This window comes from Callorhinchus milii, unplaced genomic scaffold (assembly GCF_018977255.1).
Source record: "Callorhinchus milii isolate IMCB2004 unplaced genomic scaffold, IMCB_Cmil_1.0 Scaffold24, whole genome shotgun sequence".
NCBI classification, from domain to species: Eukaryota; Metazoa; Chordata; class Chondrichthyes; order Chimaeriformes; family Callorhinchidae; genus Callorhinchus; species Callorhinchus milii.
The window spans coordinates 2,706,958-2,727,374 of NW_024704765.1; the positions used below are offsets into that span (position 1 = coordinate 2,706,958).

A 20,417-nucleotide genomic window follows, 5' to 3' on the forward strand; every position below is an offset into this window, starting at 1 on the left:
AGCATCTTGGAATGTCCTCCTGACATGAAAGGCGCTGTGTAAGTGTCATTTGTTGTTGTTGTTGCTTCTAATCTACACTGCATCTCACCTGGGCATTGAGTGGAATAAGTGAAGATACTTCCCATTCCAAAGTATAATCATAAAATGTGCAGAACGGAAATCAGCAGATGTTGAGAAAAGATTAGAGTAGATTCATATCCAAGAACTTTCATAATCAGAGATTTGATCAAACTTGACAACTTAGTTACACGGATTTCCTATCATCTCACTCTCTCTACCCTCTATTGCCTTGAAAATCAAGTACCAGGATTGTGGCGGAAGCTGGCAAATAACAAGCTCCAACTACTGTGACAAAATTGTCTTGCGTCCATATTAGAGGATACAAAGCAGGTAAGATCACCTTGCTTAGTGATCCATATATAGTTTCTATAAAGCACTTCAAATGTTATCAACAACAACAACAATAAGATTACGTTCGTATAGTGCCTTTCACTTATCCTATCTAAATGACACTACATAAGTTGCTGTAGAGCTGCCCTAGTCCTTCTCTGTTTTCTTTGGGTCCGGCTGCTCACCACATGCATCTAACATAAGAAAAAATGACATTTTCAGTAGGAGGAGGTCTTTCATCCCATCATGTTTGCCGTTGTTCTAAATGACCCTCTAAATTACCTTATTAATCCCACTTTGCAGTTCTTTCCCCACATATCCCTTAATATCGCCTGCACTTCATCTCCTCAAACAGCTTCTCCTCTAGCCCCCGGATCGTCTCGGGCGGTGTTCCTCAGGGCTCTGTCCTTGGTTCCCCTCCTCTTCAGTATCTATATGCTCCCTCTTGGTGACATCATCTGCAGACATGGGGTCAACTTCCACATGTATGCGGATGACACCCAACTCTATCTCTCTGCCTCCACCCGTGACTCCAGGACTCACTGCTGTCCTGACAGAATGTATGTCAGACATCCAGTCCTGGATGAGAGCTAACTCTCTTCAGTTGAACGTCAACAAGACCGAGGCTCTCCTGATTGGCTCCCGTCAGCGTCTCCTCACCTCAGGCGCTGACAGTATCACCTCCATGGTTGCACACTCCACCTTGCTAAGCCAGTCTGGAACCTTGGGGGCGAGTTTGACCCTCAACTATCTTTTCTATCCACATCTGCGCCATGACCTGTTCTGCCTTCCCCACCTCCGCAACATCGCCCGGCTCCACTGTCTCTCACCACAGGCCACCGAGACCCTAATACATGCCTTTGTTAAATCGAGGATCGACTATGCAAACTCCCTGCTTGTCAGCCTCACCAACTCCTCCCTCCACAGGCTGAAGATCATCCAGAACTCTGCAGCCCGTGTCCTCTCCCGCACCAGGCTCCGCGACCCTATCACCCGCATCCTCGCCCGACTCCACTGGCTTCTCATCACACAGAGGATACAGTTCAAGATCCTGGTCCTCACCTTCAAAGCCCTCCATGGTCTTGCTCCTCCCTACCTCTCCAACCTACTAACTGCATACCACCCTGTTCGCTCCCTCCGCTCAGCGGACTCCGGCCTGCTTCACGTTGCCCCACTATCAGCGGGTGGGCCTTCCGCACTCTGCCCCCACCCTCTGGAACTCCATCCCGCAGTCCCTCAGTCTCACTACCTTCAAGATCCACCTCAAGACCCTCCTCTTCGCCTGTGCTTTCGATCTCCCTGCTTCTCCCCCCCGCCCTCCCCCACCCCAACCCTCAGCTCAAGTCCGTAACTCTGTCTGTCAGGCGCCTTGGGACATTCTCCCGACATGAAAGGCGCTATACAAATGTAATGTTGTTGTTGTGTTGTTAATATTTGTACTTCTCAGGTGCTAACAAGTTCCTTTTGGTCTTGATAGAAGGTGACCCAGCCTCAATAAGCACTTATAGTAATGAGTTCCACAACCTAACCTACCTCTGAGTGAAGTAATTCATGCTAACTTCTCCCACAATTCTGCCACTTGGTCACCAATTTCCCAATTCTAGAAAATGGCAGGACAGGGAGGAAGGACTTCCTTTGTGATAAAGCATGGGCTCAAACAGATCGAGTCAATCACTGCACAGCACATCGAAACAACAATGTGCTGCAGCACTGTGGTACTCACCAGTCAAACAGATCATTACTTTACATAAATTTCATTGCATTTACAGAGCCAATTTTGCAACTTGTCATTTTATAATACACAATACTAACAGTTGCATAAACGTCTCAAAGTACTTGTCAGGGGATTGCTGCCAAGTGCAGCGACTGAACATTTGTAAGAAATTTGCAGCAGCATTTTGCACGCAACATGGTATCACAAACAACCATGAAATAAAAGTTGAGATGTATCTGGAGGATTGTTGACCATGGAACCTTGCTGCATAGTGTCATGGAATCTGTGATGTCCATCTGAACAGGGAGATGGGTTTAATGTCTTCTCCAAAGGATGGCACCTGCAACAACTTTGCACTGGAATAGCAACCGAGAATATTAGCTCAAGTTTCTGATGTGGGGCTTGAACCCACAAACGTCCATCAATTGAGCCACTCTGATACTTTTATGTATAGTCCACAAAAAGATGCATAGCTCTAATTCTCAACATACCTGTTGAATAGTTCCAGATTTATGGGTTATGGGGTCTCTACTATATCTGGATAACGTTTGATATAGGTCTTTATCACGTTGTTGTGACATCTCAAACAGCTTCAAAGAAGTAAATTGTAGTGACTGTGTATTTTATAAGCAAACATGGCAGCCACATGAATATCCCACAAACAGCCATGAAGTAAATGACCAATTTTATTTGGAAGAATCAGTGGCCAGGGCACCAGGAGACATTCTCTTCTCTTTCCAAAAGTACGATGTGATCTATAAACTGAACACGGTGACACGACCTCAGTTTAACATGTACAATAACACTGGCTGAAGAACTGCTGTGGAGAGAAACCTGAACCTGACTGGAAAGGTGAACTGCAGGAGGCACCATACGGCCAGCATTCGGTTCACCCTTCATTTGTGACTTCATTCTCCTTCAAGCTGTTGTCTTGACAGCTTTTCTGCACTGCTCATTAAACTTCCATGGATGAATATTATGCATGAAGTTAACAGCAAGTGGGATTGACTTAAACATCAAAGTCAATGCTCAATGATCATGCCTTGCTGCCAATCCAAATTGTGATACCGTTGAAGACGTGGAGTTTCCTGATGCTCGACTTTGCAAAGACCAAATTCCTCACAACAAAGTACAGGAGCGAAGTTTACACCTGAGGTTTCCCGGGGAGTACGTAGAGCAGGAAACATTACTAAAAGAAGAAAGCTCCACTCTTTTAACTTGGAGGGTTTCATTTTAATATAATAATAATAATCATTGCATTTGACATAGCGCTTTTCACGTCTTCTAGATGTCTCAAAGCGCTTCACAGAATATGCTGTAAAGTGAATTGACTGTATATTTGTGGGCGAAACGCTTTAGGCTAGAAAAGGCCATCCAGTACTTGGTAGTTTTTCTACTGGGATTAACTTGCCGTAAACAAGTACTCTAATGCTGTCTCTTGGAGCTAGGCAGAAAGTGTGATGCAGCAAGCAGATACAAAATTGGATCAAATATGCCTCTTTAAGGAAGCCATTATATCTTTTAAATGTGATGTACTAATTATATATTGTTTTAAAGTATTGCCTCCTGCTGATACTGCATTCTCCCCAGTTTGTAGCCAGAGTGACCACTTTTTACAGCTATGACACAGAATGTGGGCAGCTATTCGACTGCACGTTAAGCTTGATTGCTGTCAGCTACAGTCCACACGTAGATATGAGCAGAATTGAATGACTGTCAATCCTGTTTTAAATTTAATGAGTTTTGTGCATAGTAACTATGAAAGAATAACCCAGCGTCATTCATGTTCAAACGACCTGCTCTGCAATTAAACACGGCCATTAATAATTAAAGGAGGAATAGTTCTCCATCTTGGCCAGCTTCTGCAGGAATGACTCCCTTACATTGCAAGGCTCAGCAGCTTTTCGGAGCCAGGTTCTTTCATGATATCACCAGTACTTTTTGTAGTTCAGAAACAAAAAGAAAAATGTCAAAGATAATTATATTCTTGTATTATGTGAATGTTTATAAAGGGTACTGTAAGGTTATGCAGTATAATAGCTTGAAGTATTTTAGAGCACAAGATTATATAAAAGCAAGGTACAATGCTTTTATTTATAAAATGCAAATGTGTGTAAGCTGTCATCTATGGCCCTGTTGTAACCCTTATTCCTACTGAATCGTGTTTCTGTATTTTCTCAAGATGCTCTCCTGAGTGGGCAAAGTACTGCTATCGTCATATTATTAACATTCTTACTAGGAGAGGCTAGGTACAATGACACCCAGCATGTCCCAATTAACATGTTCTTTTGAAAATAAATATACTCATATATTATTCAATTAAAACTTTTATTTAACTTTCACAGGAAGAAAATTAAATGATATAGCCCATGGAAATTACTATGTTGACATATGTGGTCCACGAAGGACATGGGTTTGATAAGCCTAATTGACTTTTTTGTACATCAAATGGACTTCAGTGGGAAGTTACAATCAACAAAATCTCACTGTTTATAATCATTGAATTGCATAGAAGCAATCAGTAATGATCCATTGGCCTGCGCTAGTGTTGAAAACCTCTACGTCAATTGATCTGCCTGTTCATGAGGACGTTAAAGATCCCACGGTACTAGTCAAAAAGGGAATGGAGTTTCTCCTTGTTGGCTTCTCCTAGTCAACAATTCCACAGATAAAATTGTGACATTGCTGTTTACCACATTTTTGCCATATTTGGCTACAAATTGCACATTAACTACACTTTACAGTAAATGCTGCTACATGCTTTGAGAGGTCATCCCAACGTGAAAAGAATTATAACGAATGCAAGGATTGTTATTTGATTATTACTGATTGAGTAATTAAATCAGAAATGCTATATAAAGATTGTGAAGATACTTCACAGTTTAATGCTAAAATAGCAACAACTTCACTTGATGAGTGTACAGCAATTGACCTATAGACCGAATTAGGGCAAATAGAGATGGACCTGTGTGAAAGTCAGAGTTTAGTGTCCAACATGTATTACTCATCACAAAATGAATAATTTCCAGTCCAAACGTTGAGTCATTGAGCTCAATGCTGACCGAGCGAGGCATCCCACTCAACAAAAATGTTCCACTCAATAAAACAAGCAACAGTACCATCTAGCGGCATTCAAATGGAATGCCATCAGAACACATCTTACTCTTGAATATAAAATTGTTGTTCTGATTCCCCCCCCAACCAACCAACCAACCAACCATAGATACCGAAGGGAATTAAAGCTGAACGGTAAAACTGTTCAGTCGGAGAATTTAAACCCCTTTGTTTATACAATCAATTCTAAAGCAGAACTCTTCCAATTTGCAGTGCAGTTTAGAAATAGCAGTTTAAACAACACAGGCTGCTATGGATTCCAGCAAAGTGGAGAGCAAATTGTTCTCGACTCATGGCAGTGGTTATCTGTAGAACTGACTTAGCATCAGATTCAAGATGAACTTTGAAATGTACTACATTTCACCTAAGCAGGAAAATTAGCTGTAGTTGCCAGAAGCACACAACTAATACAATGGCAAAAGCTACCCCAACACTTACAAGGTGAATTAAAATGACATGTTTATTGCTTGGAGCTACAAATACCGAATTACTATCTTAGTACCCTATTGTGGGATCCTTGGCAAAGGAAAATTCTCTCTAGGGTTAGCACCTAGTCTCTGTGAGACTAATGAAATGGAAATAATAAATCTATAAAAATTGTGTGTCGCTCCTTCAATAGAAAATGTAGCTGATTAGCTGAAAATCTTGTTAAAATATACAATCATTATTTGGCTTAAGAATATTACCTCATCAGTTCTGCAGGCTGACCTGTATAAAGTTTATATAATAATAATAATCCTTGCATTTCATACAGGGCCTTATCAAGTCTTCAAGACGTCTCAAAGAGCTTCATAGAATATACTGTAAAGTGAATTGACTCTATATTTCGTGGGCGAAAAGCAGCAGCCAATTGCGCAGAGCAGAGTCCCATAAACAGTCGTGGATTGAGTGGCCAAATTATTAATATTTTTTTGAAGGAATTTTTACACTGGAGAAGTGATCCACTAATCAACTGACAACCGGGTTTCTACTTACTGCTGGGTAAACAGAGGCGTGTGGAGTAAGGAAACTTGACTAACGTTTCGCCCAGCCGGGAATCGGACGGAGGTCTTTTGCTTGCAAGGCTCTAACCACTTAGCTACAGGACACCAAATATGACGCTTACTCATACAGACTTGTGCACCAATCAGTATCTGCAGAATTTATTTATTTATAGTAATGTCACTGTAGTTAGAAGCAGGTTGTTTGCTGCAATTCCCCCATGTGGTCAGATTTCCCTCCACTGTGCTGAGCTGTGCAGAAGACATGCCATTCCGGCTGGGGACCACTGAGTAGCAATCCTGCCACATAAACCTATAGATAGATATTTTCTGAACAGAAGTGGGTTGAATAGAACAGAACAGGCAGGGTTACTCACTGATCAATAACCACAGTATTTGGCTCATTGAACCTAATGATAGGTTACATAAAAATATAGCTTAATTGTTATTTGCAAGAGCATGTGAAAGCTGGACTGGCCTTTATAGACTCACCTTTCCATCTGTTATAGTGGGGACTGAGAACACATACTCCAGCTGGAAAACAACAGCGAATGCTGGGTGATGGACCATCTCAGTCAGTTGGATGCGACTCCTGAGGATGAGTGATTCGTTCTCGCCTGAGAGACTCCTGTGACTGACAAAAAAAACGAGGATTCACTGTTTAATAATAAATAATAATATAACAGATAGAATGTCTGACATCTATGGCAACGTAATCCCCTGCTTAAGAATATCCAAACACACATATGCACAGTACCTACATATGGAGATGTTACCATTTCTCTGGATGTATTACACACATCCTCCCTGGAGGGATGCACTCGACCTACCTAATTCCAGACAGCATTAGGCTTAGAGGTCTCAGAGTACACATTGAGGTACTTCTGGAGTTTAACTGCTAAAAAAAGAGTCCTGCTGGCAACACTTTTATCCCCATTTTTATCTTCCCTTCAAGGAGGATAGTCACTAGTTCATAATTAGAAATCCACAAAGCACAGGTTTGAGCTGTCACAGTTGGATAGGTGGTACCAGGATCTCTACACAAGCCTCTTGGTGAGCACAACTCAGCATGAAATGTGAGAAACTGAGGCCACCAGCTGCCCACAGTTCGGATATAACAAAACAACAAAATTACAGTTGTATAGTATCTTTCACGTCAACAGGACATCACAAGGCGCTGGACAGTCAGTGGTTTGGACCAGAGCTGGGGGTCAGGATTGGGGAGGGTGGAGGGCAGGGGGGGGAAGGAGGGTGATCGAAAGCACGGTCAAAGAGGAGGAGATGGAGTCAAGGTAGGGGGTGAGGCGGAGAGTCTGCGGGATGGAGTTCCAGAGGGTAGGGGAAGAGTGGCTGAAGGCTCACCCAACAATGGTGGGGCGGGTGAGGCAGCCGGAGCCCGCTGAGCGGAGGAAGTGAGCAGGATGGTAGAGGGTTAGAAATTCGCTAAGGTAGGGAGGAGCAAGGCCATGGAGAGTTTTGAAGGTGAGGACCAGGATCTTGAACTGTATCCTCTGTGTGATGGGAAGCCAGTGGAGTCAGGCGAGGATGGGGGTGATACAGTCGCGGAGCCGGGTGCGGGAGAGGACGCGGGCTGCAGAGTTCTGGATGATCTGCAGCCTGTGGAGGGAGGAGTTGGAGAGGCCAACAAGCAGTGAGTTTGCATAGTCAAGACTCGATGTTATGAAGGCGTGAATGAGGGTCTCGGTGGCCTGCGGTGTGAGACAGTGGCAGAGCCGGATGATGTTGAGGAGGTGGGGAAGGCAGAGCGGGTCATGGCGCGGATGTGAGGTAGAAAGGATAACTGAGGGACAAACGGGATGCCAAGGTTTCGGACTGGCTTAGTAAAGTGGAGTGTGCAACCACGGATGGAGATGCTGTCAGTGCCTGACCTGTGGACGGATTTCGATCAGGAGGGCCTTGGTCTTGTTGACTTTCAGCTGAAGAAAGTTAGCTCTCATGCAGGAATTGATGTCAGTCTTGAAGTGCATGTGCGTAAATGCACGGAGTAAATGCACAAATAAGATTGGTGAGCTTCAGGCTCAAGTTGCCACATGGGGTTATGATGTAGTGGCAATAATGGAGACCCGGCTCAAACAAGGGCAGGAATGGGAACTGAATATTCCTGACTACAATGTATTCAGGAGGATAGGGAAGGATAAAAAGGAGAGGGGTGGCAATATTGATTAAAGACTCAGTTACGGCCCTGGCAAGGACAATGTGCTAGAGGGCCCCAAAACAATACCTATTTGGTTAGAGAAAAGGAGCTGTTACTTTGTTAGATGTACACTATAGACCACCAAATACTGGGAAGGAGAAGACGAGCAAATCTGCAAGCAGATTTCAGAAAGATGCAAAACTAATAATTTAGTGACCAAAAACAAAAGTCGCTGGGATCACCCAGCAGGTCAGGCAGCATCTATGGAGAAAGGAAAGTGAGTCAACGTTTCGGGTCCACGACCCTTCATCAGAACTGGGGCATGTTGGGAGGGAGAGGCTTTTAAGGGCTAACATAGACGGGGGAGGCCGGGCATGGAAGACAAAGGAGAAAATGGGATAGAGGACAGGGATGATAATAATAATGATAATCCTTGCATTTGATATAGCGCTTTTCACGTCGGGAGGACGTCCCAAAGCGCTTCACAGAACACACTGTAAAGTGAATTGACTGTATATTTGTGGGCGAACGCGGCAGCCAATTGCGCACAGCAATGTCCCACAAACAGTCGTAGATTGAAAATGACCAATTTATTATTGTTATTGTTTTTAGGTGGGTTCATTATTATCTTGTTGATACTCACTGTAATCATAGACAGACTGCAGACATGGTTGCGAAGAGAGACTGCAGACATGGATGCAGTGGGCATGGAGAGAAGGAATAACATGACTAAATCCAGTGGCAGCCGGTTTCATAGCCAAGACCAATAATTTATATTTTGAAATAGACTGAGAACAGGAGAACTGTCTGCAATTGTTGTAGGCCTAGAAGCTTTCTTGCTTAAAAGCAATGGGTTAGAGAGGTGATAATGGTGCAGAACAAAGGGTGGGGGATTGCAACAAAGCAAGGGAATAGAGGTGTTTTTCTGCTTTGTTGCAACCCCCCTTTTGACAAAGGGTCGTGGACCCGAAATATTGACTTTCCTTTCTCCATAGATGCTGCCTGACATGCTGAGTGTTCCCAGCGACTTCTGTTTTTGTTTTCAGATTTCCAGCATCTGCAGTATTTTTTTTAATAATTTAGTGATAATGGGAGACTTCAATTATCCTAACATAGACTGGCAAAATAACAGTGTAAAGGGCAAGTAAGAAGAAGGATTCCTGAAATGTGTGCAGAATAACTTTCTGGATCAGCCCAACGGGGAAGGAAGCAGTGCTGGCTCTAGTTCTGGGGAATGAAGTGGGGCAAGTGGAGCAGGTTTCAGTAAGAGAGCATCTGTTATGTGCAAATGTTACTCCCTGTACAAAAAGGAGCAGAAGGATAAACCTGAGAAGTACAGACCAATCAGCCTAACATCAGTAGTAGGGAAACTTCTGGAGACTATAACCTGGGATAATATAAATTCCCACTTAGAAAAATATGGTTTAATAAAGGACAGTTAACACGGATTTGTTAAAGGCAGATCGTGTCAGACAAACCTAATAGAATTTTTTGATGAAGTGATTGAGGGGGTGGATGAAGGTAGTGCAGCAGATGTAGTTTATTTAGATTTTCAAAAGGCATCTGACAAAGTGCCACATGAGACTTATAAACAAAATAGAAGCCCACGGTATTAAAGGGACTGTGGCAACATGGATTCAGAACCGGCTGGGAGACAGAAAGCAGAGAGTGGTAGTGAACGGTTGCTTTTCTGACTGGAGGGAGGTGTGTAGTGGTGTCCCTCAGGGGTCGGTATTGAGACCACTGCTCTTTCTGATCTATATTAATGATTTGGACCTGGATATAGGGAGCACAATTTCCAACTTTGCAGACGATACTAAGCTAGGAAAAGTAGTTAATGGTGAGGAGGACAGCACCAGACTCCAAGAGTACTTAGACAGATTGGTAAGATGGACAGAAACATGGCAGATAAGGTTTAATGTGGAGAAATGTGAAGTGTTACATTTTGGTAGGAAGAATGAGGAGAGACAGTAAAAGCTGATGGTACAATCTTAAAGGACTGGAAAAGGCTAGCCCTTGAGACCCTCACATAGGCCCTCTCATCTTCAAACATCCTATCCGTCTGGCCTTCCACCCACGGAGATCCTGAAGCAGCCATCCAGCTGCTCCATGATCATCTCTCCTCCACTTTCAACTCCCTCGTCCCCCTAAAATCCAGGACCATCTCCAAACCCACCCGATCCCCCTGGTACAACAACCATTTCCGACACCAAAAAACCCAAACCGTCTGCTCGAGCGCAGATGGCGGAAAACTGGCCTGACAGTTTGGCGGTGGCCAACTGTGGCTCGAGCATCTCCACCGTTCTTTGACACGCGCAAAAACGGCCTTCTACTCCAACATCATCTTGGAGGCTAAACACAACCACAAAATCCTTTTTCCCACCACCCACTACCTCCTCCGTGTCCCCCCTCAGGCCTCCTCAATCTTCATATCAATTGCCAAGTGCGGGGAGGTCATGGACTTCCTTTCAACTAAAATACTGAACATCCGCCAGGCAGCCTCATCCACCTGCCCCTTGTCACCCACCAAGCCCTCTCTTGCCCCCTCAATCCTCTTCATCTTCTGCTCCTACCACCACCCCCTTTCTACACTCTTTCCTCCCCATCTCTCTCTCCTCCCTCTCACCCACCATCACTTCCATGAAACCCACCACATGCTGCCTCGACCCCCTCCCCACCAACTTACTGGTCACACAGCTCCCCCTCCTCTGCCCACTACTGGCTGACATTATCAAACAGTCCCTCTCCTCTGGATCAGTCCTTGCCTCCCTCAAAATTACTGTCATTAACCCCCCTCCTGAAAAAATCCTCCCTAGATCCCTCAAACTCCAGCCATTACCGCCCTATTTCTAACCTGCCCTTCCTCTCAAAAGTTCTAGAACACGTTGTTGCAAACCAACTCCGCACACACCTCTCCTCCAATTTACTCTTCAAATCCCTCAAGTCCAGTTTCCGCCCACAGAACAGAGACTGCGCTGTGAAAGTCACAAACGACATCCTCTCTATCTGTGACCAGGGCTCCCTCTGCCTCCTTGTCCTCTTGGACCTCTCCGCCGAGTTCGACACAGTCGATCACGCCATCCTCCTCCATCGCCTTTCCTCCGTCATCCACCTCAGTGGGACCGCACTCGCCTGGTTCGAGTCCTACCTCACAAACCGCCAGCAGTACATCTGCATAAACGGCTTCTCCTCCCGCCCTCACCCGGTCACCTGCGGGGTACCCCAAGGATCCATCCTTGGCCCCCTCCTCCTCCTCTCCTCTTCCTCTTGGGAATGTCATCCGCAGACATGGGGTACATTTCTACATGTACGCAGATGACACCCAACCCAACTCTATTTTTCCACCTCTCAGCCTGCCTACCAGACCTCAAGGGCTGGATGAGCACAAACTTCCTTCAGCTGAACATTGACAAGACAGAAGCCATACTCTTCGGCTCTCGTCAACGTCTAAAAGCTCACGGTTCTCACCTCCTCCACCTACCCGACCTCCCCTTAAAACTCTATGAACCTGTACGCAACCTCGGCGTCAGGTTCGACCCCCAATTATCCTTCCTCCCGCACATCCGGTCCCTCAACAGCACCATTTTCTTCCACCTCCAACGCATTGCCCGTCTCCGCCAATACCTCTCCCCAAAAGCCGCTGAAACCCTGGTCCATGCCTTTGTCACTTCCTGGCTGGACTATTCAAACGCCCTCCTCGCCGGTCTCCCATCCACTACTATCCATAAAATCCAACTCATTCAGAACTCTGCCGCCCGCATTCTCACCCGTACGAAACTCCGCTCCCCGATCCCCCCAGTCCTGGCCAGACTGCACTGGCTCTCTATCCCAGAGAGGATCAACTTCAAGATCCTCACCCTTGTATTCAAGGTCCTGCACAGTACCCATTGCCTTCGTTCCTTCGGGTCTGGCCTCCTCCTCATCCCCTGAGTCCTCCGCTCCACCCTCGGCGGCCGTGCCTTCAGCCACTATGCTCCGAGGCTCTGGAACTGCCTTCCTCACCCCCTTCGTCTCGCTCCCTCCCTTCACATTTTCAGGTCTCTGCTGAAGACCTTTCTTTTCGACCACACCTTTGGTCACCTTCCTCCCCCTCCCTCCTCCCCCTGGCTCCTCCCCCTCCCCAGGCCCCTCCCCACCCCAGGCCCCTCCTCCTCCCCTGGGCTCCTCCCCCTCCCCCTGGCTCCTCCCCCTGGCTTGGTCCCGGGATCCTAAAGTGTAAAGCGCTCTGAGATGCGGTCCGGCGTGGAGGATGCTTTATAAATCCAAGTTGTTGTTGTTGTTGTTGTTGTAAAGGGGGCAAATGAACAGAGAGACCTGGGGGTCCACATAAGCAAATCTCTGAAGGTGGCAGGACAGGTAGATAAAACTGGTAAAAAATCATACGGGATACTAGGCTTTATAAATAGGGGCATAGAATTCAAAAGTCAAGAGGTTATGTTGAACATTTATAAAATGCTGATTAGGCCTCAGTTGGAGACTGTGTTCAGTTCTGGGCACTGCACTTTAGGAAAGATATTAGGAAATTGGAGAGGGTGCAAAGGAGGTTTACCAGGATGGTACCAGGAATGAAGGACCTTAGTTAGAGGAGAGGTTAGCAAAACTAGGATTATTCTCCCTAGAGCAGGGAAGATTAAGAGGAGATTTAATAGAGGCTTTCAAGATCGTGAGAGGATTTGATAGGTTGAACCGGGAAAAACTGTTTCCACTGGCGTGTGGGTCAGTAACCCGAGACACTGATTTAAGATAGTTGTTAAAAGAAGCAGAGGGGAGGTTACGAAAAGTGTTTTCACCCAGCGAATACAAAAGTCAGGAAGTTATGACGAACCTTTATAAAACACTGGGTAGATTCCCAGAGTACTCAACAGTGACAAAGCACCACGCTGAGCCAGAGGGAGAGGGGAGGTGACCATAGGCACAGTCGAAGAGGAAGATCTTCAGGCACCATCTGCAGATGGGGTAGGAAGGGGCAGAGATAGAGGAAGATGTTCCACTGTTTTGGGGCATAATGGCTGAAAGCGCGGCTACCGATAGTGGAACGGAGGGCACAAGGGACAAGGCAGAAATGGAGATAAACATGAGACAAAGACTCATTCACAAAGTATACTATGCATGCTTCCAACAACTCTTTCCTGCAAACCTCCTTTCCCAGGTAGGCCCTCTTCTCTATTGGGATAGGATGGGCTACTTCACGAGTAACAATAATAATCTTTCCATGTGATACAGTGTACATAATGTTGAAGCATATCAATGCACTTCACAACAGGGAATTGTTGTAAAGTATAGTGACTGTATTTGTAGGTACATATAAACTGTACAGCTAAGTTAAACCGTGAGCAATTTAGCTGTTATATTTACCTACAAATACAGTCACTACTCTTTAGAACAATTCCATCCGCTAAAAAAGCATGAAGCAAACTATCAATTTTACCTGAAGGATTAATTGGCCAAGAGACCAAGAGGAATTCCCTACTCTTTAACATCCACCTGAAAAACCAGAACTCAGTTTAACATCTCATTCAAAGGACTCTGACAATGTAGCATCTCACCAGATCAGTCACTCTGCTAAATATGATGAAGTCACTAATTGATTGTTAGTGTTAAATAACACATTGGAACTTAGCAGCATTACCCGATTACTTTTTCTCAGTTTACATAACAAACTGCATGTTTTTTGGGGTCAGCCTGACACACGCAGAAACCTATCACCATAAACCTATCCAAACCAGACCAGAAGTCCAGATAATCAAACCAGAGTTGCTAATATGATTGCTACCTGAGCATGGGAACCTCGCTTTATCTACAATGGTGTGTGTGTAGTTTCTTCCCATCAATATCAACTCTTACCAACTACTTGATACAAGAGTATGAGTAGGAATCCATCACAGCAGAGAGATCGGATTTGACAGTGACACAGACTATCTTGATGAGAAAACAAACCAATACAATTAAAAGATTTACATTTAGAACAACTCTCAGGTCAGGACATCCGAACATACTGAACAGCCCAGGGTTTGCACCCAATTGGGGACAGCGGAGGTGGGGGGGCAGGAGGCCGCAAAGGGGAAAGATAGGCAAAATACAGTCAGATGTACTATTCCAATAGTTTAACGAAAAGACTGTCCCATAAAGATTGTTAACTCTTTGTGTTTCTATTATCTTCATCTCTCACATGTTCTCTTCTTTCCATTGCTCAACAGATCTCTCAGAAATATTCAAATCATTATTCCTGAATCACACACCCCATCCCACATCCCACATCCCACATACCACTCGAATGCCTGAAAAAATTCAGCCACAAAAGTAAGTCTTGGTTCTGAACTTCCAGTAAGAAATTAACTAGTACTGCTCAGTGATTCATGTGCTGATTGGATTAGTGGCAATGAACCAAGCACGGTTCAAATCCCAAGATGATTGTTGTAACGTTTCTATTATAATTATAAAATCAAGAAGTTTGTAAACATGTTTAATGCTAAAGTGTTTGCAAAGTTAGTTTATGAGAAGATTTTCCAATTTACATCTCTTAAGAGGATGTGTCTCATGTCAGCATAGGTTCACATAAATGAACAAACTTATCATTCCATCATGTGGGACTCTTTTGAAAAATCTAATTTTCAAGACAAACTCATTCTTACCTTCTTAGAGATGCAGCTGAAAATTATGTTCTATTATATGGTTAAAAGAAAGTGTGATTAGAAAAACGATACTTCACATCCTGAATCCATTGACTGCTGAATAAAAGTTCCATTCAATGCAAAACAATTACACCAAATTCAAATGGACACTTGTGTACAGAGCCTGTTTATACACAGTCTTTGGCCATGACATTTACTAACCTGCAAAATCTGCAATTCTAAACAAGAATAGAAACAATTTGGGAAGTCGTTTTTCCAATTAGTCACTTATGCTGCATGATATTCAGTTGGTTATTTCCAATTAACTTATTCAGGCTTTCAAGTGCCAAGAATTAAATTTCATTGTGCAATAAACTAAAGACCATAAGATCGTAACAGAGGTTTACTTAAAGGCCATCTATTTTGCCTCATCCTTCCTGAATAGTCATCTTAGCGCTCTCTGATTACAGCATTAAGCGGTTTCTTAAGTGTGTACAGCCTCCTGGTCTCAACCAGGAGAAGTCTCAAAGATGTGATAAGGCGCTATATTAAATGCAAGGATTATTATTAGTGTTCTCCAAAATCATGAGAGAAAGAGAAATATATGTTTTCCTTGGGCTCCCAATTATGCAATTAGTGCCACAACAAACATTATAATAATAATAATCTTTGTATTTGATATAGGGTCTTATCACGTCTTTGAAACATCGCAAAGCGCTTCATATAATATACTGTAAAGTGAATTGACTGTATATTTTGTGGCAGCCAATTGTGCACAGCAGCGTCCCACAAACAGTCGCGGATGGAAGTGACCAATTAACTTTTGGAATGATTTATTATCCCCGGAAAAGCAATCCACTAAGAACCGGGTTCCTACTTACTGCTCGGTAAACAGAACCGTGTGGCGTGAGGAAACTTGCCCAACATTTCGCGCTGTGAAATGTTAAACGAGCGCTCTAACCACTGAGCTATAGGACTCAACAGTTATACAATTATATTCTCACGTCTATTCTACCCCACAAAATATACAGTCACTGCACTTACAGTCTATTCTGTGAAGCACTTTGAAATGTCTTGAAGACATGATAAAGGACTATATCAAATGCACCTATTACAGAAACAATGAAGCACACAATCCCTTGCATTCGCAATATTTCTTAAATGTCCTGTATGTAAAACTGTGCATGTTTTGGAGTAAGACACCAATAAGCTAAAATGCCAGAGGTGGAAAGACCAGGTAGTAGAGGGAACAACAGGACTGGGAATGAGTTATCTCTCAAAGAACATGCTTAAGGAGCTGTATACCAACAGAAAAAATGAAATACATTACCACCGACGCAAAGCTCAAGGAATTCATTAATTCATATCAGTAGCCACATTTACAACTTAATTTTCTTAAGAATTATGGATCTTTCATTCTGAGGAAAGACTGCATAAGTCACCGTCACATGTGGAATATCCTCTTTGCACAATCGAGCAGCAGCAAAGATATTTATCATTTTTCCTGAAGCTATCAGAAGCGAATATAACTAAAGTAGTTCAAATTTCAATGGTGGTGATGGGGTCTCAGAAGACATATCTATGCTCATTTCTTCAAGCTCAATTTCTTCTTCCTACAGTTATTCTCGTACCCATGTCATTATGTGTGATGGAGTACTTCTAAATGTCAAGTGTAATTTAATAAACGATTCATATCAGAAGGTTTACAGCATTTAATCATCTTATCTATGCTGACGGTAACTCACCACTGGACATGCATGTGTGGAGTCCTGTAGCTCAGTGGTTAGAGCACTCGCTTTGCAAGTGAGAGACCTGAGTTCAATCCCCGGCAGAGGGCGAAACCTTGGGCAAGTTTCCTTACTCCACACAGAGCCTAATAATAATCCCTCCAAAACCAAAAACAATAATAAATTGGTCATTTTCAATCTACGACTGTTTGTGGGACATTGCTGTGAGCAATTGGCTGCCGCTTTCGCCCACAAATATAGTCAATTCACTTTACAGTGTGTTCTGTGAAGCGCTTTGGGACGTCCTCCTGACGTGAAAAGCGCTATATCAAATGCAAGGATTATTATTATTATTATTATTAATCCCGTCCTCCTGCTGTTTAATATTATTATTACTTGGTGTTAGACTAGCTCAGTTTATGGCACTCGCATCTCTGGGTAAGAAGGTTGCGGGTTTAAACCAGCACTTTGAACTCAGTATAGTATGACTCACTCTGCCTTCCCCTACCTCCTCCACATCCACATCACCCAGCTACTGTCTCACACATCAGGCCACTGAGACCCTCATACACGCATTCATTACATCCCAGCTTGATTACGAAAACTCCCCGCTTGCCGCTTGCAGATCATCCAGAACTCTGCAGCCCGTGTCCTCTCCCGCACTAGGCTCCGTGACCCCATCTCCCCCATCCTCATCCGACTCCACTGTTTAAGAACCTGGTCCTCACTTTCAAAGCCTCCATGGCGGTGCACCCCCCTACCTCTGTGACCTCCTAAGCCCTTACCAACCTGCCCACTCCCCTGCTCAGCGGGCTCCGGCCTGCTTCACGTCCCCGCCTTGCCCTCCCCACCATTGGTGAGTGGGCATTCAGTCTCTCTGCCCTCACCCTCTTGAACTCCATCCGTCCCTCTGCCTCACCGTCCTACCTTGCCCCCTTCAAGACTTCAAGACCCGACTCCCAACTCGGATCCAAAACACTGACTGTCCAACGCCTTGGAACGTCCTCCCGATGTGAAAGACACTACACAAATGTAATTTTGCTGTTGTATGATAATGCTGTGTTGGGGAAGTATAATCCTTCAGTGAGATGTCTTATCTGCGTGTTCAGGTAGATATGAATGATTCAATTATACACCCTTCGAAAAGTGAAGTTTCTCCAGGTCTCCTTGTTTTTATTTGTCACTGCAGGAGAAGAGGAAACCCAATTTAATTCAGTTGGTTTCCTCTTCTACATCGCTGAAATGCTGATTTTTTTTAAAGTAAAACTTGTTTAAAATCATATTGTCAAGGCCACAGGGAAATTTCAATAGAAGATGTAACATACTGAATTAAGTCGGTTTCCTCTACTTCTGCGAAAAGAATATACCTAGAATGGTAGATTTGGGTAGGGCAGAATCAGAAGCATCAAAGATGGTGCTCCAGCAGGTAAAGCACTGATTGCAATCTATCTGAATGTGAAACAGTAGAAAGTTTGTAACATGTTTTAATATGTTCCTTGTGTCAAGACATTATAAAACTCTTGCTCCACGTCCCCCAACCTACCCGCCCCACCATTGGCGGGAGAGCCTTCAGCCACTCTGCTCCCAACCTCTGGAATTCCATCCCCCAATCACCCTGCCTCGCCCCCTTCTTAGCCTCAAGACCCTCCACTTCGACCATGCCATCGGCCACCCCCTTCCCCTCCCTTCCACACCCAACCCCGGGTCTGAAATGCTGTACTCTGTCCAGCGCCTTGGGACGTCCTCCGGACGTGAAAGGCTCTATATTAATGTAATCTTGTTGCTATTGTTTATATGACCGCTTTATTTAGTGTTCAAAAGTTCAGTCTTCAAACCAAAGGAGTTCTTGGAAATTGTAGTCCTGTAGAAGGTGATGGTTATGTATTCCGTATATATTTTTATGTAGTTTGCATTCTGATATAATAGCTATGAACAGTTCTGAACAAAAATTCTTATTTTGCCCAGCTTTGCCCTCACCTGAATGAACGTCTCAAACTCCCAGATTTTCCTCGCATTGTAATACTTGGAATCACAACCGTCACTTGGGGTTTCTGAACAAAACACCAGCCATTGTGAACACCGACTTGAAGCCTCCGTTCCTGAATAATGATTGTGTTCCCATCAGTGCTTTGGTTATTCTGTGAAGCACAAAACAGACTTTTATACCTTAGGTTTAAACAAAATACAAATGTACAAAGCCATTTAATTTAAAGATTGGTCATTTTCAATCAACGACTGTTTGAGGGACCTGCTGTGCAAAATTGGCTGCCGAGTTTCGCCCACAAATATACGGTCAATTCACTTTACAGCATATTCTGTGAAGCGCTTTGAGATGTCTAGAAGATGTAAAAAACGATATATCAAGTGCAAGGATTATTATTATTATATATACATACTTTGCTTAATAAAAAAAAGGACAGTAGTGATTCTGATGCACCCAAGTGTCGGGAGAGGAATCAATGAAGAGCAAAAAGGATATGAGCTCTAGTATATGGTATGAAGTGAGGCCACAGAGCGGAGTCTACCCTGTTAGAAACATTGATTGTCCAGCGCCTTGGGACGTCCTCCCAACGTGAATGGTGCTTTACAAATGTAACTTTGTTGTTGTTGTAAGCAGCGAGCAAGTGAAAGGTCTGCAGTGGAACTATAGTTTAGTTTAGTTAAATGCAACAAAAGTGGCCAGCCACGCAGAGCTGTCACAACAGTCAAGTTGGTGAGCTGTATCCAATCATTCCACGTGCATTGTGTTGGGAGTATTTGTACAACCATGGGAATTGTTGGGACGGACGGTGACCTTCAACAAGCAACTAACTAATTACGTGGTTCAGGAAGCAGGATGTCCATTTAAACACAGCAACAACAAATTACACTTGCATAAGCGCCCTTCACGTTGGAAAGACGTCCCACACGCACAATCACATACATATTAAAAAAAGTATAACGTGCGCATGATACTTGTCCTATTTTTTAGTGACAAACGACAAATTACATTTTTAAAGTGTGTGTTATAATTGTTACCCAGACGTGATTATTCATCAGAAAATTCTAAATTGTGGGATTCAGGTGGCTGTGATAAACCATTTCTCCTTTATTCTCTTGATTTACAATGAGATCCATTCATTGTTATTCCTCCCTCTACATTAAATATGGGACAAGTGATTTCTAAAAAGCTTAAGTAATGGAAATTTGCTTCCATTGCCAACAAACTAACCTTCTTCCTGTTCCACAGCAATATGTGGCTATTCAGTAATGTGTATACCAAACTTCTATGAAGTATATTTGCACAAGCCCTTGCCATGTTGTGGGTTATGACTCATTTTTAAAATAAACCACCCGTTGAGTTTTCCATTTCATTAGCAGTTTATTCCCACTGTCCTACTCATTCCAAATAAATAATTCATACGATGCTACATTTATTATTAATAAAAGATACAGTATTACAACTCAAGATTGTTACATCAAAAGCTCCCAAAATGGAAGCTTAAGAGCTCGAGACCCACCAGTGACTGTCACTGGAACAACCACAAAAGCAAAAAGACTGTCATAGAGGCGGCAAAGTAAATCAACAACAACAACAAGATTACATTTGTATAGCGCCTTTCACGTCGGGAGGACGTCCCGAGGCGCTGGACAGAGTTCAGCATTTCAGACCCGAGCTGGGGTCAAGGGAGGGAGAAGGGAGGGGAGGGGAAGGGGGGTGACCGATGGCATGGTCAAAGAGGAGGG

General features: G+C 43.8%; 1 protein-coding gene across 4 annotated transcripts in view; it reads right to left on the reverse strand.

Moving 5' to 3' along the window:
• The window catches only part of nphp4 (nephronophthisis 4), a 145,132-nt gene that overhangs the window by 93,894 nt on the left and 30,821 nt on the right, over nucleotides 1-20,417 (reverse strand). For 3 of the 4 annotated variants that reach the window (XM_007897790.2, XM_042343571.1, XM_042343572.1), the window contains exons 6-7: nucleotides 18,669-18,829; nucleotides 6,691-6,832 (exon numbers count right to left, since the gene is read on the reverse strand). In XM_007897790.2, the coding sequence (XP_007895981.2) occupies nucleotides 6,691-6,832; nucleotides 18,669-18,829 (303 nt within the window). The remainder of the gene's footprint in view (nucleotides 1-6,690; nucleotides 6,833-18,668; nucleotides 18,830-20,417) is intronic. The other variant, XM_007897791.2, reaches the window with a different exon arrangement.